Source organism: Mesoplodon densirostris, chromosome 2 (assembly GCF_025265405.1).
Source record: "Mesoplodon densirostris isolate mMesDen1 chromosome 2, mMesDen1 primary haplotype, whole genome shotgun sequence".
In the NCBI taxonomy this organism is placed as follows: Eukaryota; Metazoa; Chordata; class Mammalia; order Artiodactyla; family Ziphiidae; genus Mesoplodon; species Mesoplodon densirostris.
Window position 1 is genome coordinate 55,894,200 of NC_082662.1, and position 12,459 is coordinate 55,906,658.

Below are 12,459 nucleotides of genomic sequence, written 5' to 3' on the forward strand. Positions count from 1 at the left end.
AGGAATTTTAAGGACACAAGGTCCCCTGTCTTACACCACTCACAAAAATTAACTTGAAATGGCTTAGACTTAAATGTAAGGCCTGAAACTGTAAAACTTGTAGAAGAAAACATAAGGGAGAAGCTCCTTGACATTGTTCTTGGCAATGGTTTTTTGGTTATGACACCAAAAGCAGAAGGAACAAAAGCAAAAATAAATAATTGGGACAGCATCACACTAAAAAGTTTCAGCGCAGCAAAAAGAAATACCAGAATGAAAAGGCAACCTGTGGAATGGCGGAAGATATTTGTAAATCATGTATCTGATAAAGGGTTAATTATCCAAAATATATAATGAACTTATACAACTCAGTAGTAGAAAAAACAAATAATCCAAAGGACCTGAATAGATATTTTTCTAAAGCAGACATACATCTGGCCAACAGGTACATGAGAAGGTGCTCAACATCACTAATCTTCGGGGAAATGCAAATCAAAACCACAGTGAGATATCACCTCACACCTGTTAGAATGGCTCTTATCAAAAAGACAAGAGGGACTTCCCTGGTGGTGCAGTGGTTAAGAATCCGCCTGCCAATGCAGAGGACATGGGTTCAAGCACTGGTCTGGGAAGATCCCACATGCCACGGAGCAACTAAGCCTGTGCGCCACAACTGCTGAGCCTGTGCTCTAGAGCCTGCGAGCCACAACTGCTGAGCCTGTGCTCTAGAGCCTGTGAGCCACAACTGCTGAGCCTGTGCTCTAGAGCCTGCGAGCCACAACTGCTGAGCCTGTGCTCTAGAGCCTGCGAGCCACAACTGCTGAGCCCAAGTGCCACAGCTACCGAAGCCCGCGTGCCTGGAGCCTGTGCTCCGCAACAAGAGAAGCCACCGCAATGAGAAGCCCGCACACCACAACAAGAGTAGCCCCTGCTTGCCACAACTAGAGAAAGCCCGCACACAGCAACAAAGACCCAATGCAGCCAAAAATCAATCAATAAATAAATAAATTAAAGAAAAAAAAAAAGGACAAGAGATAACAAGTGCTGATGAGGATGTGGAGGAAAGAGAACCCTGTGTACTACTGGTGGGAATGTAAATTGGTGCAGTTACTATGGAAAACAGTATGGAGGTTTTTCATAAAATTAAAAATAGAGCTGCCATATGATCCAGCAATAGTTCTGAAGTAAATGAAATTACTGTCTTGAAGAGGCATCTTTACCCCCTAGTTCTTCGCAGCATTACTTGCAACAGCCGAGACATGGAAACATGGAAGTGCCTGTCAACAGATGAATAAATACAGAAAGTGGTGTATTACTCCCCTCTCCAACACACACAGAAGAATATTATTCAGCCATAGAAAAGGAAGGAAATCCTGGGGACTTCCTTCCTCCAGTGGTTAAGACTCCACGTTTCCACTGCAGGGGGCAGTTTCGATCCCTGGTTGGGGAACCAAGATCCCACTGTCGTGCCGTGGCACGGCCAAAGAAAAAAAATGGAAGGACATTTGCAACAACATGGATGAACCTTGAGGGCATTATGCTAAATGAAGTAAGTCAGACAGAGAAAGACAAATACTGTATGAGCTCACTTAAATGAGGAATGTTAAGACATAGAAGCATCGAAACTAAACTCACAGAAACAGAGTAAGTTGGTGGTTGCCTGATTTGGGGTGGGGGGGAAATGGGTGAAGGTGGTTAAAGAGTATAAACTTACAGTTATGAGATGAATAAGTTCTGGGGATCTAATATACAGCATACACTGTAGCTGGCTGTAGTTAGCAAAAGTTGACAAGTCCCCTACATACGAACCTTCAAGTTGCGAACTTTCAAGGATGCGAATGTGCATTCCTTCAGCGTCACGTGTGAGTGAAATTGCAGCTTGCCCTCTGTCTCCTGTTGCTGAGGATCCTTCAGCTCTACCATCTCCCACCTTTTCTCCCTCCTCCAGTCAGCAACTCTTCTTGCCTGTTCACTTGATGCCAGCCCCTGGCTGCCGGCTCTTATACTGTACTACTGTACTTTTCAAGGTACTATACTATAAGATTAAAAATGTTTTCTTTATTTTTTGTGTTTTTTTAATGTATTATTTGAGTGAAAAGTATTATAAACCTATTACAGTATGGTACTATATAGCCGATTGTGTTAGTTGGGTACCTAGGCTAACTTTGTTGGACTTAACAAACAAATCGGACTACAAACGTGCTCTCACTATGGAACTTGTTCGTATGTAGGGGACTTACTGTATTGTATACTTGAAAGTTGCCAGGAGAGTAGATCTTAAAAGTTGTCACCACAGACACACACAAGGGCACACACACACACACAAAAGGTAACTTTAAGTTGATGGATGTGTTAATGAACCTTATTGTGGTAATCATTTTGCAATATATACCTATATCATCACATTGTACACTTTGTTCACATTGTGCAATGTTATATGTCAGTTACATCTCAATAAAACTGGGGAAAAACGGACATGATGTGATCAGTTGTATCAGATGCTGTTAATAGGTCAAATAAGATGAGGGTTAAGAATAGACTACTTGCCATAGTGAAATGGAAGTCACTGATGAAAAGTGACTTTTCCAAGTCACTTAGAAAAGGCTAGTGTTGGTAGAGTGATGCAGGGAAGAGACTGATTGGGGTCGGTTTAAGACATAATGAGAAGAGAAGAATTGAAGATAAGTATAGCTGATTCTTTAAAAAATATATATATATATATTTAAGTATATATTATATATATATATATATATATATATAATGGTGAAATACACTATTAGTACATTCACAATGTTGTATAACCACCACCACTGTCTACTTACAGAATATTTTCATCACCCTAGAAGGAAACCCCATACCCAATAAGCAGTCATTCCCCATTCTCCCCTTCCCCTAATCCTTGTAACCACTAATCTACTTTGTCTCTGTGGATTTGCCTGTTTTGGATATTTCATATAAATGGAATCACAAAATATGTGGCCTTTTGTTTCTGACCTGTTTCACTTAGCATAATATTTTCAAAGTTCATCCATGTTGTACCATGTATTGGTACTTCATTTTTATGCCTGAATAATATTGCATCATATAGATATACTACATTTTGTTTGTCCATGCATCAGTTGATGGACATTTTGAGTTGTTTTCACCTTTTGGCTATTGGGAATAGTGCCACTATGAACATTCATGTATAAGTTTTTGTTTGAACACTTGTTTTCAGTTCTATTGGGTCTCCAGGAGTGGAATTTGTGGGTCATATAATAATTCTGTAAACTTACTGTGGAACCACCAAACTAATTTCCACAGTAGCTATACCATTTTACATTGTCACCAGTAATTATAAGTGTTCCAATTTCTCTACATCCTTGTCAGCACTTGTTATTGTCTGTTATTGTTTTTGCCATCCTAGTAGGTATGAAGTGGTATCTCATTCTGGTTCTCATTTGCATTTCTCTAAAGACTAATGATGTTGAGCATCTTTTTATGTCCTTGTTGGCAATATGTATATCTTCTTCAGAGAAGTGCCTACTACTTATATCCTTTGTCCAATTTTTAAGTGGTTCTTTCTCTTTCTTGTTGAGTTTTAGAAGTTCTTTATATATTCTGGATATTAAACCTTTATCAGATATATGATTAACAAATACTTTCTTCCATTCTTTGGATTTTCTTCATAGTGTTCTTTTTTTTTTTTTTTGCGGTATGCGGGCCTCTCACTGTTGTGGCCTCTCCCGTTGCGGAGCACAGGCTCCGGATGCACAGGTCCAGCGGCCATGGCTCACGGGCCCAGCCGCTCCGCGGCATATGGGATCCTCCCAGATCGGGGCACGAACCCGTATCCCCTGCATCGGCAGGCGGACTCTCAACCACTGCGCCACCAGAGAGGCCCCCATAGTGTTCTTTGATGCACAGAATTTTTAATCTGATGAAATGCAATTTATCTATTCTTTCGTTGCTTGTGCTTTTGATGTATCTAACAAACCATTGCCAAATCCAAGGTAATATTTACTCTCACATTTCTTCTAAGAACTTATGGATTTAGCTCTTATATTTAGGTCTTTGATCCGTTTTGAGTTCATTTTTGTATATGGTGTGAGATAGGTAGGCAGTTCTTTAGATGAGTTTTGCCAAAAAGAGCAGAGAAATTAAGCAATAACTGGTAGAGAAAGTGGGGTCAAAAGAGGTTTGTTATTTGTTTTAAGATAGGAGAGATAATGGCATGGCAGTGGTCAGTAAGAGGGAACATTGATGATACAGGAGAGGTAAGCGTTGCTGGAGCAGTGTGCTTCAGAGACAGAGGTGGAGTAGGATCTAGAGCACAAATGGAAGGATCGGCTATGGACAGATGCATGAATCGTTCATCTTAATAAAAAGAGGGAACACACTGTATCAGTACAGATGCTGGGAAGAGAATAGATGTGATGGTGACATCTATGAAAGTTCTCTTTTAATTGCTTTAGTTTTCTTATTGAAATGGAAGGCAAAGTCATTAGGAAAGAGTGGGTTAGAGCTGTTGGGAATATGCAAAGAGAGGAGAAGGTGGAATTATCTTTGTAAGGAGACACAGAGTATGAACAGACTAGGGAAATATATACTAATTGCTGGACACTTGAATATCATGATCATGTATTTAAAGTGAGAATAGTTAGTGTGGGTAAATGTTTTCCTCCAGAGCAGTTGCTCAGTAAGGCCAGAGTAAGTGCAGGTGGAGAGTTGGGTATTTCCAGGTTTATGGTTTTGTCTAGTGAGGATAACTCACTTGCTTGGGATTTGAGATTGAATACATGGGAGTGATTATAATGATTGATCTTAGAATTTAACCTGGGTAAGAAGGGAAGAGGTCATTAAAATAGACAAAGTGAAAATGTGCTAGGAACAATGGATCGAAGGTCTTGGGGGAGATTGCTGGAGTACTGAAAAGGTAGGAGATAGTAGTCAGAATGCAACTGATGAGTTGTGATTATGGAGGGCTTACAGTCTAGCATATGACCCTAAGTGTAGGACTGAAGATGAGATCACTAGAAGAGAAGAGTTCCAGCAAATGAGAGGTCTGGGTGTTGGAAGATCATCTATGTGTACGTTAAAATTGCCAAGAATTGAGATGAGTAGGGTTGTAGACAGTGACAGTGTGTAAGAAGTTGAAATTATTGAGTAATGAGTGAAGTGATCCTTGAGGCTGGTGGATGATAACAAAGATGAGCAATAATAGGGGATATACAGCCAGATGACAGGAGATTCAAAGCTGGAAATTGTTAAGGTGGGGAAAGAGAGAGTAGTATGGAAGTAGTGATGAAGAGCAAAGAGGTTATCTCCCTTCTCAGGGCCTATAAATTGTTTGAAGGCTGTGGAAACAACAACAACAAAACAGGCACAATTGACAGGGCAGAGGGGCAGCATTTTCCTTAGCGGGAGAGAACCAGGATTTGTTTTGAACAAGGTGGTGAAAGGAGGGGTTCAGAGAAGAGGTTGAGGTTGTAGGTGATTTTTCAGCTTGATTATTAAGTACCTAGAAGTTAAGGGCTGAGTTACATTCATCATTGCATTCCTTTCAGAGCAGTGCTTTTACATACTACATTTTCAATAAATGCTTATGTTCAGTAAATGAATACTGAATGATTAAGTGGGAAAGAATTAAGACCTAGAAAGAGAAAATAATGTTTATTGAACACCTACTGTGTGCTTGTAATTAACAAAAATACATTCCAATTATAAAAGCATAAAGCAATGAAATTGAAAGTCCTCTAGTATTTTCTTTTAGTGCAGTAGTTTTCAATCAGTTTATAAACCTAGACCTCCCATCTCATATTCTAGCTGACATGAGGAAGAGTCATCCTTCTAAGAAAGGAGACTACTTAAACCTTTTAAAATAAGGAGACCAATAATAATAACAACAAAAGTAATTATTCAACAACTACCACCATTAGTAAAAAGTTATTTTATTTTTGTTTTACTAAATAAACACTAGATAATACTTGCAGAAGAGTTCTTTCAACTACTTAACAATCCAAGGTATTGTTATTATTTCTATTTACACATAAGAAAAAGGTTAATCATTTGTTCAGCGTCAAACAGTAAGTAAGTGGCAGGGATGGGACTAGGTAGGACTTAAGTCTTCTGACTAGACCCTTCTTTTGGAGCATTGCCACAGTTGGATCCAGAGGGTAATGCAACCAGGGGTGGTGCTAAGGAGGTCACAGAGCTTGGAGCTGTGACCCTACACAGCTTTCTGATAAAGCCAGTGGTTCCATCTACTGGTGTTACGCTTCCTCTTCCTATACTACTGCTCTTTTCATGTAGCCTCTTCCTACTCATTTTGTCCTTTTTTCTTTTATTCTACCATCATCAACCCTTTATAATTCTTCCTTGCCTCTGTTGTCCTCTCTGCAGTGTCAGATGGTGATCTTGTCTTTTAGTTTTTAACTTAGCTGAGCATTATTTCATATGGAAGATCATAAAAAAGAAGTTTGAAAACCAGTGTACCAAGTAGGATATTCATGTTTACCAAGTAGGATGAAATATGTGAAAAAGCTCTTTTTCTCTGAATGTTCAGTTCTGTTTGATCATTTCTTTAAGCTACTGTTTGTATGATAGGGAAAAAATGTTTCATTAATGGATACTGGAAGAAGCAGTTTTCCAGTTATTATGAGGAGTTGACACCTTCTCTGTGTCTAGATTCATTTAGTTTGGATTATAGTTATAAAAAAATGAATCAGTAGTCCCTATGGAGTATTGTGTGTGTGTGTGTGTGTGTGTGTGTTTCTTAACTACCTCAAAAATCAGACAGGTAAAATGTATTCATATTTTTACATGTAAGCATTGAAATTATATCCTCTAAGATTAACATATTTTTCTTTGTCATTTTAGTCCAGTCTGCTTAGTTCTAAGGGAAATTCCTTTTATGTCTACTTGGTTTTTACTTGTGTCAACATTTAGGTGAGTCAAACCAATTTCCATTATAATATTTTCAGTATAGTCCTTATAAGTTCATTTAAAACTTCTTTACAAAGTGATTATGGTTTGAATTGACAGTTCTCTTTTTAATGTTTTTTCTGTTTTCCCATATAGTATGCTGCCTCTTCTATTGAAGGACGAACTCCTAATGCCCTCAGTCGTGACAGTGGTGGCATTTTTCATGGCTTGTGCAACCTCCTTTTCAATATTTGAAAAGACTTCTGAAGAAGGACTGCAGTTGAAATCCTTTTCCATTTCTGTTAGGAAATATTTTCCATGTTTTACATTTCTTCCCAGAATGATACAACATTTGGTAAGTTGTTTAGTTTTTAAGGTACTATTTTAAAAAAGTTATTATAATATCTTTTTTAGAGCATTTTTGAGATAGAATTCCCATAAAATCCACCCATTTAAAGCATGCAACTCAGTGTTTTAAGTATGTACACAGTTTTACAACCATCGCCCTAACCTAATTTTAGATTATTTTCCATCACCCCAAAAAGAAACCCTGTGCCCTTGAGCAGTCATTCCCCATTCCACCCTCACTCCTAACCTCAGCCTTGGACAGCCACCCAATTACTTTCAGTCTTGATAGATTTGCCTATTTGGACATTTCATATAAATGGAATGCATTAGTCCCTTAGGGCTGATATAGCAAAATACCACATCAGGTAGCTTAAACAACAGAAGTTTATTTTCTCACAATTCTGGAGGCTAGAAGTCCAAAATCAAGGTGACATCAGCATTGGTTTCTGGTGAGGCCTCTCTTCCTGATTTGTAGGTGACCTTGCTGTCTCCTCATGTGGCCTCTTCTGTGTGTGTGTGTGTGTGTGTGTGTGGAGAGAGAGAATTCTTTGGTGTCTTTTTCTCTTCTTATAAGGACATCAGTCCTATCAGATCAGGGCCCCAGCCTTAGGACTTCATTTAACCTTAATTTAATCTCATCTCTAAATGCAGTCACATTGGGGCTTAGGGCTTCAACACATGAATTTTGTGGGGACACAGTTCAGTCTATAACATGGAATCATACAAAATGTTGTCTTTGATGACTGGCTTCTTTCACTTAGCACATTTTTTATTTTCATCTGTGTGGTAGCACGTATCAATACTTCATTCCTTTTTGTTGCCAATTCCATTATATGGATATACCACATTTTGTTTATCTATTCTTCAGTAGATGCTTGCTTCCACTTTTTGGCTGTTATAAATAATGCTGCCCTGAAGATTTGTGTATTAAGTTTACCAGTGCACGTATGTTTTCATTTCAAGTATGTATATATAGGAGTGGTAATTCCGTGTTTAACATTGTGAGAAACTGCCTGTCTTCCAAAGTGCTGCATGATTCTACATTCCTCCCAGCAATATATGAGGATTCCAGTTTCTCCACATCCTTGACAGCACTGGTTATTGGCTTTTTTTTATTTTACCCCTCCATTATTATAGCCATACAAAGTGGGTGTGAAATGGTATCTCATTGTGGTTTTTGCATTTCCCTAGTGACTAATGATGTTGAGTATCTTTTTGTAATTTCTTTGGACAAATCCCTATTCAAATCCTTCTCCCATTTTTTTTTTTTTTTTTTTTTTTTTTTGCCACACTGCACGGCTTGTGGCATCTTAGCTCCCCAACCAGGGATTGAACCCAGGCCCTTGGCAGTGAGAGCACGGAGTCCTAACCACTGGGCCACCAGGGAATTCCCATCCTTTGTTCATTTTTAGTTGTCTTTTTTTTTTTTTTTAATTGTAAGAGTTCTCTATACATTCTTGATACAGGTCTCTTACCAAATTGCAAATATTGTCCCCCATTCTGTGGGTTGCTCTTTGACTTTCTTGATGGTACTGTTTGTAGCACAGAAGTTTTCATTTTTATGAAGTTTAATATATCTAGTTCTTCTTTTGTTGTTTGTGCTTTTGGTGTCATATCTCAGAATCTATATATAACCAAAGATCATGAAGATTTACTCTTATGTTTTCTTTAAGAGTTTTATAATTTTAATTCTCTTTAGGACATTGATTCATTTTGAATTAATTTTTGTGTGTGGTATGAGGTAGGAGTCCAACTTTATTCGGTTGTTCCAGCACCAATGAATTGTGTTTGCACCCTTGTAGAAAATCAACAGATCCTAAACATAAGGGTTTACTTCTGGACTCTCAATCCTATTTCCCTGATCTATATCATCCTTATGCTGCTACCACAGTGTCTTGATTACTGTGGTTTTATAGTTAGTTTTGGGATTGAAAATTGAGTCCTCTAACTTTGTTATTAATTTTCAAGATTGTTTTAGCTATTCTGTGTCCCTTGCATTTCCATATTCTTTTTAGGATCAGCTCATCAATTTCTCCGAAAACCCAGCTGAGATTTTGATAGGGGTTGCTTTGAATATGTATTTAAATTTGTGACTTGGGAAATTTGTACCTTCTCTCTTGGCCTTGGTCAGTCTAGCTAAATTTTGATAGTTTCATTGATATTTTTGCAGAACCAACTTTTGGTCATTGATTTTCTCTCGTTTTTCTGTTTTCTATGTCACTGATTTTGGTTCTAATTATATATACCCGTTTTCATGCTTGGGTTTGGTTTACTCTTTTTTAAAAAAATATTTATGTATTTGCCTGCGCTGGGTCTTAGCTGTGGCACGTGGGGTCTTTGTTGCGGTGTGTGGGGTATGTGGGATCTTTAGTTGCAGCATGTGGACTCTTAGTTGTGGCACGTGGGATCTAGTTCCCTGACCAGGGATCGAACCTGGGCCCCCTGCATTGGGAGTGTGGAGTCTCAACCGCCGGACTACCAGGGAAGTCCCTGGTTTACTCTTTTTTATCTAGTTTCTTAAAGTTCAAGTTCAGGTGGTTGATTTTAGACCTTTCTTCCATTTTTATATAGTCATTCAAACCCATATATAACCCCTGTGCCATTCTTAAGCAGTATTCCATAAACTTTGAAATATATGTTTTTTAATTTAGTTAAAAATATAGTCCATTTCTTCTATTTCTTCTTTGGCTCATGAATTATTTAGGCATTTGTTGTTCAGTTTCCAAATATTTGGGGATTTCCTGACTACTTCATGTTTTTCTATTCTAATTTAATTCTATAGTATTTAGAGAACATATTTTGTATTATTTCAGTATTTTCAAATGTATTGACTTTGTTTTGTTAATTTCCTTCAGTTTTGAAGGGTTTTTTTTGCTATTTCTTTCAGCAATTTGAATATCGTCCATCCTCCTGCCTTGTGGCATCCATATTTTCTGATAAGTCAATTGTTAAGCTTATTGAGGATAGTTTATATACATACATACATACATACATACATACATACATATATATATATATATATATATATATATATACACACACACACACACACACACACACACACACACACACACACACACTTAGTTTTAGGTGCTTATTAGATACCCAAGTGGAGATTTTAAGGAGAACTTGGATATATGAGTCTGGAGTTTAGGGGAGAGGTCCAGGCTGGAGACAGTAATTTGAGTCTTCAGTATATAGACAGTGACTAAAGTCACATCACTGGATGAGCTCACCAAAGGTGTGATTATAGATTGAGAAGGAACCAGCGAAGTTGTCTGAGAAAGATTAACTAGTGAGGTGGGAGGAATGTATGGAGGAGAGTATGATGTCATGGAAGCCAAAGGAAGGGTTTCAAGATGGCACTGATGTATTATTTCAAATGCTGCTGAGAGAACAAATAAGGCAATAAGAATTGACCACTGGGTTTAGTTTAGTGGAGGTCATTATGGATCTTTTATTGGAGTGATTGGAGTGAAAGCCTAGTTGGTGCAGGTTCACTAATGAAAGGGAGAATTGGACACAGCAAGTTATAGTTAACTCTTTTAGGAAACTTTTCTAAACAGGAGCAGACAAATGGGGTAATGGCTGGAGTTTGACACTGATTCAAGATCATAGTATCATGACGTTTCATTCAGTCCCGTATTTCTTAAGTTTGAAACTTTTGATTTGATGACTTCACTTCAGAAATTTTCATTCCTCCCTAAGATTGACTCATATTTTCCCTTTGGAGGATATTTGCAGCCTATTTATACCTGTTTGTAAGCCTTTTTGGCTTCCATCCTTCCCATTCTTCCGTCTGGAATGATCACTGCATTACTCTCTTTACAGGTCTTACCAATTCTGTCATAATCTATCCATTAAAGCATCTTTCAGGGTTCCATTTATGTCCCACTTCCTTCATGAAAGTCACTACTGTTTCTCACTGCTTGTTTTCTACATTTACTTAAGCAGCTTCCATGTCCTTGTCTGGCTGGTCCTTGTCTCACAGTCTACAGCTATATCATCCAATATGGTAGACACTAGACACATGTGGATTTAAGCTTAGTAAAATTAAAAATTCAGCTCCTCAGTTACAGCAGGCATATTTCAAATGCCCAGTAGCCATTATGTGGTTAGCAGCTACTCTTTTGGAGTACACAGATAATAGAACATTTCCATCATTGTAGAAAGTTCTATGGTGCGGTGCACTGGTCTAGAGAAGGAAACTGACTGCTGCACAATTACAATAAATACAGTAATTATGTCTACTGCTCACCTTGGCATTTAATAAACTGTGACTTTGTGATTTTATTTAACTAGTTCATTCATTCCCCTAAATTGGAAGCTCTTCGAGGCCAGAGGACATTTTCTTTCACGTGCCCCACCATGCTTTACTACAGCACTGGCTCACTGAATGTGTTCAGTGAATATGAAATGTAATTTTGCATTTGCTGTAGAAAAATTTTTCATAGATGAATTCTTAGATTAACTTAGAATTTTATATCCTGTAGGGCCCTGGAGCATGCCATGAATTTAACCCTGACTAGCAATATTATCTATTTCAGATACCTTTTTTCAGTGCTTGGCTGATAAGAAGTATAAGATAGGGGTTCTCAGGCTTTGGCTACACATGGGAATCACTTGGAGAGCCTACCCCAGAAACTGATTTAATTGGTCTGGGATGTGGTCTGAGGATCGAGATTTTTTTAAACCCCCCAGATGACTCTTCCATACAGCCGAGGTTGAGATTCATTAGTAGAAGAGATTGAACCCCCAGCTCTCCCCTTCAGTTCTGCTCATTTACAACTATAAATCAATGTTACCAGTACATTTAAGTGTTATCTTTTATCCCATGCAGTAACATTTTTTTCCCCTCCTTTTAGTTTCTTATCTCAGTAATCATTATGGTCCTTCTAACACTGATGACTGTCACACTGGATCCTCCTCAGAAACTACCGGACTTATTTTCTGTATTGGTGTGTTTTGTATCCTGCTTAAACTTCCTGTTCTTCTTGGTATACTTCAACATTATAATCATGTGGGATTCCAAAGCCGGAAGAAATCAGAAGAAAATCAACTAGCTATATCCCCAAAGAAATGTGAAAGTATTAATAGTGCTACAAGCTTTTGTGAAATTTTTGCCGTGTATAAAAAGAAATGATCATTTTGAGAATCATGGAATTATAGGTAAGGAGGTGGTGAAAAGTCATTGTTGTCTACACAAAATAAATGTATATGGGGACCAAA

The 12,459-nt window shown here is 38.0% G+C and overlaps 1 protein-coding gene across 3 annotated transcripts in view; it reads left to right on the forward strand.

Annotated features, from left to right (window-relative positions):
• Positions 1–12,459, forward strand: part of ALG6 (ALG6 alpha-1,3-glucosyltransferase) — a 57,929-nt gene extending 45,470 nt beyond the window's left edge. For all 3 annotated transcript variants that reach the window (XM_060089899.1, XM_060089901.1, XM_060089900.1), the window contains exons 13-15: positions 6,838–6,906; positions 7,039–7,237; positions 12,096–12,459. In XM_060089899.1, coding sequence (XP_059945882.1) covers positions 6,838–6,906; positions 7,039–7,237; positions 12,096–12,293 — 466 coding nt within the window. In that variant the 3' untranslated portion in view covers positions 12,294–12,459. The remainder of the gene's footprint in view (positions 1–6,837; positions 6,907–7,038; positions 7,238–12,095) is intronic.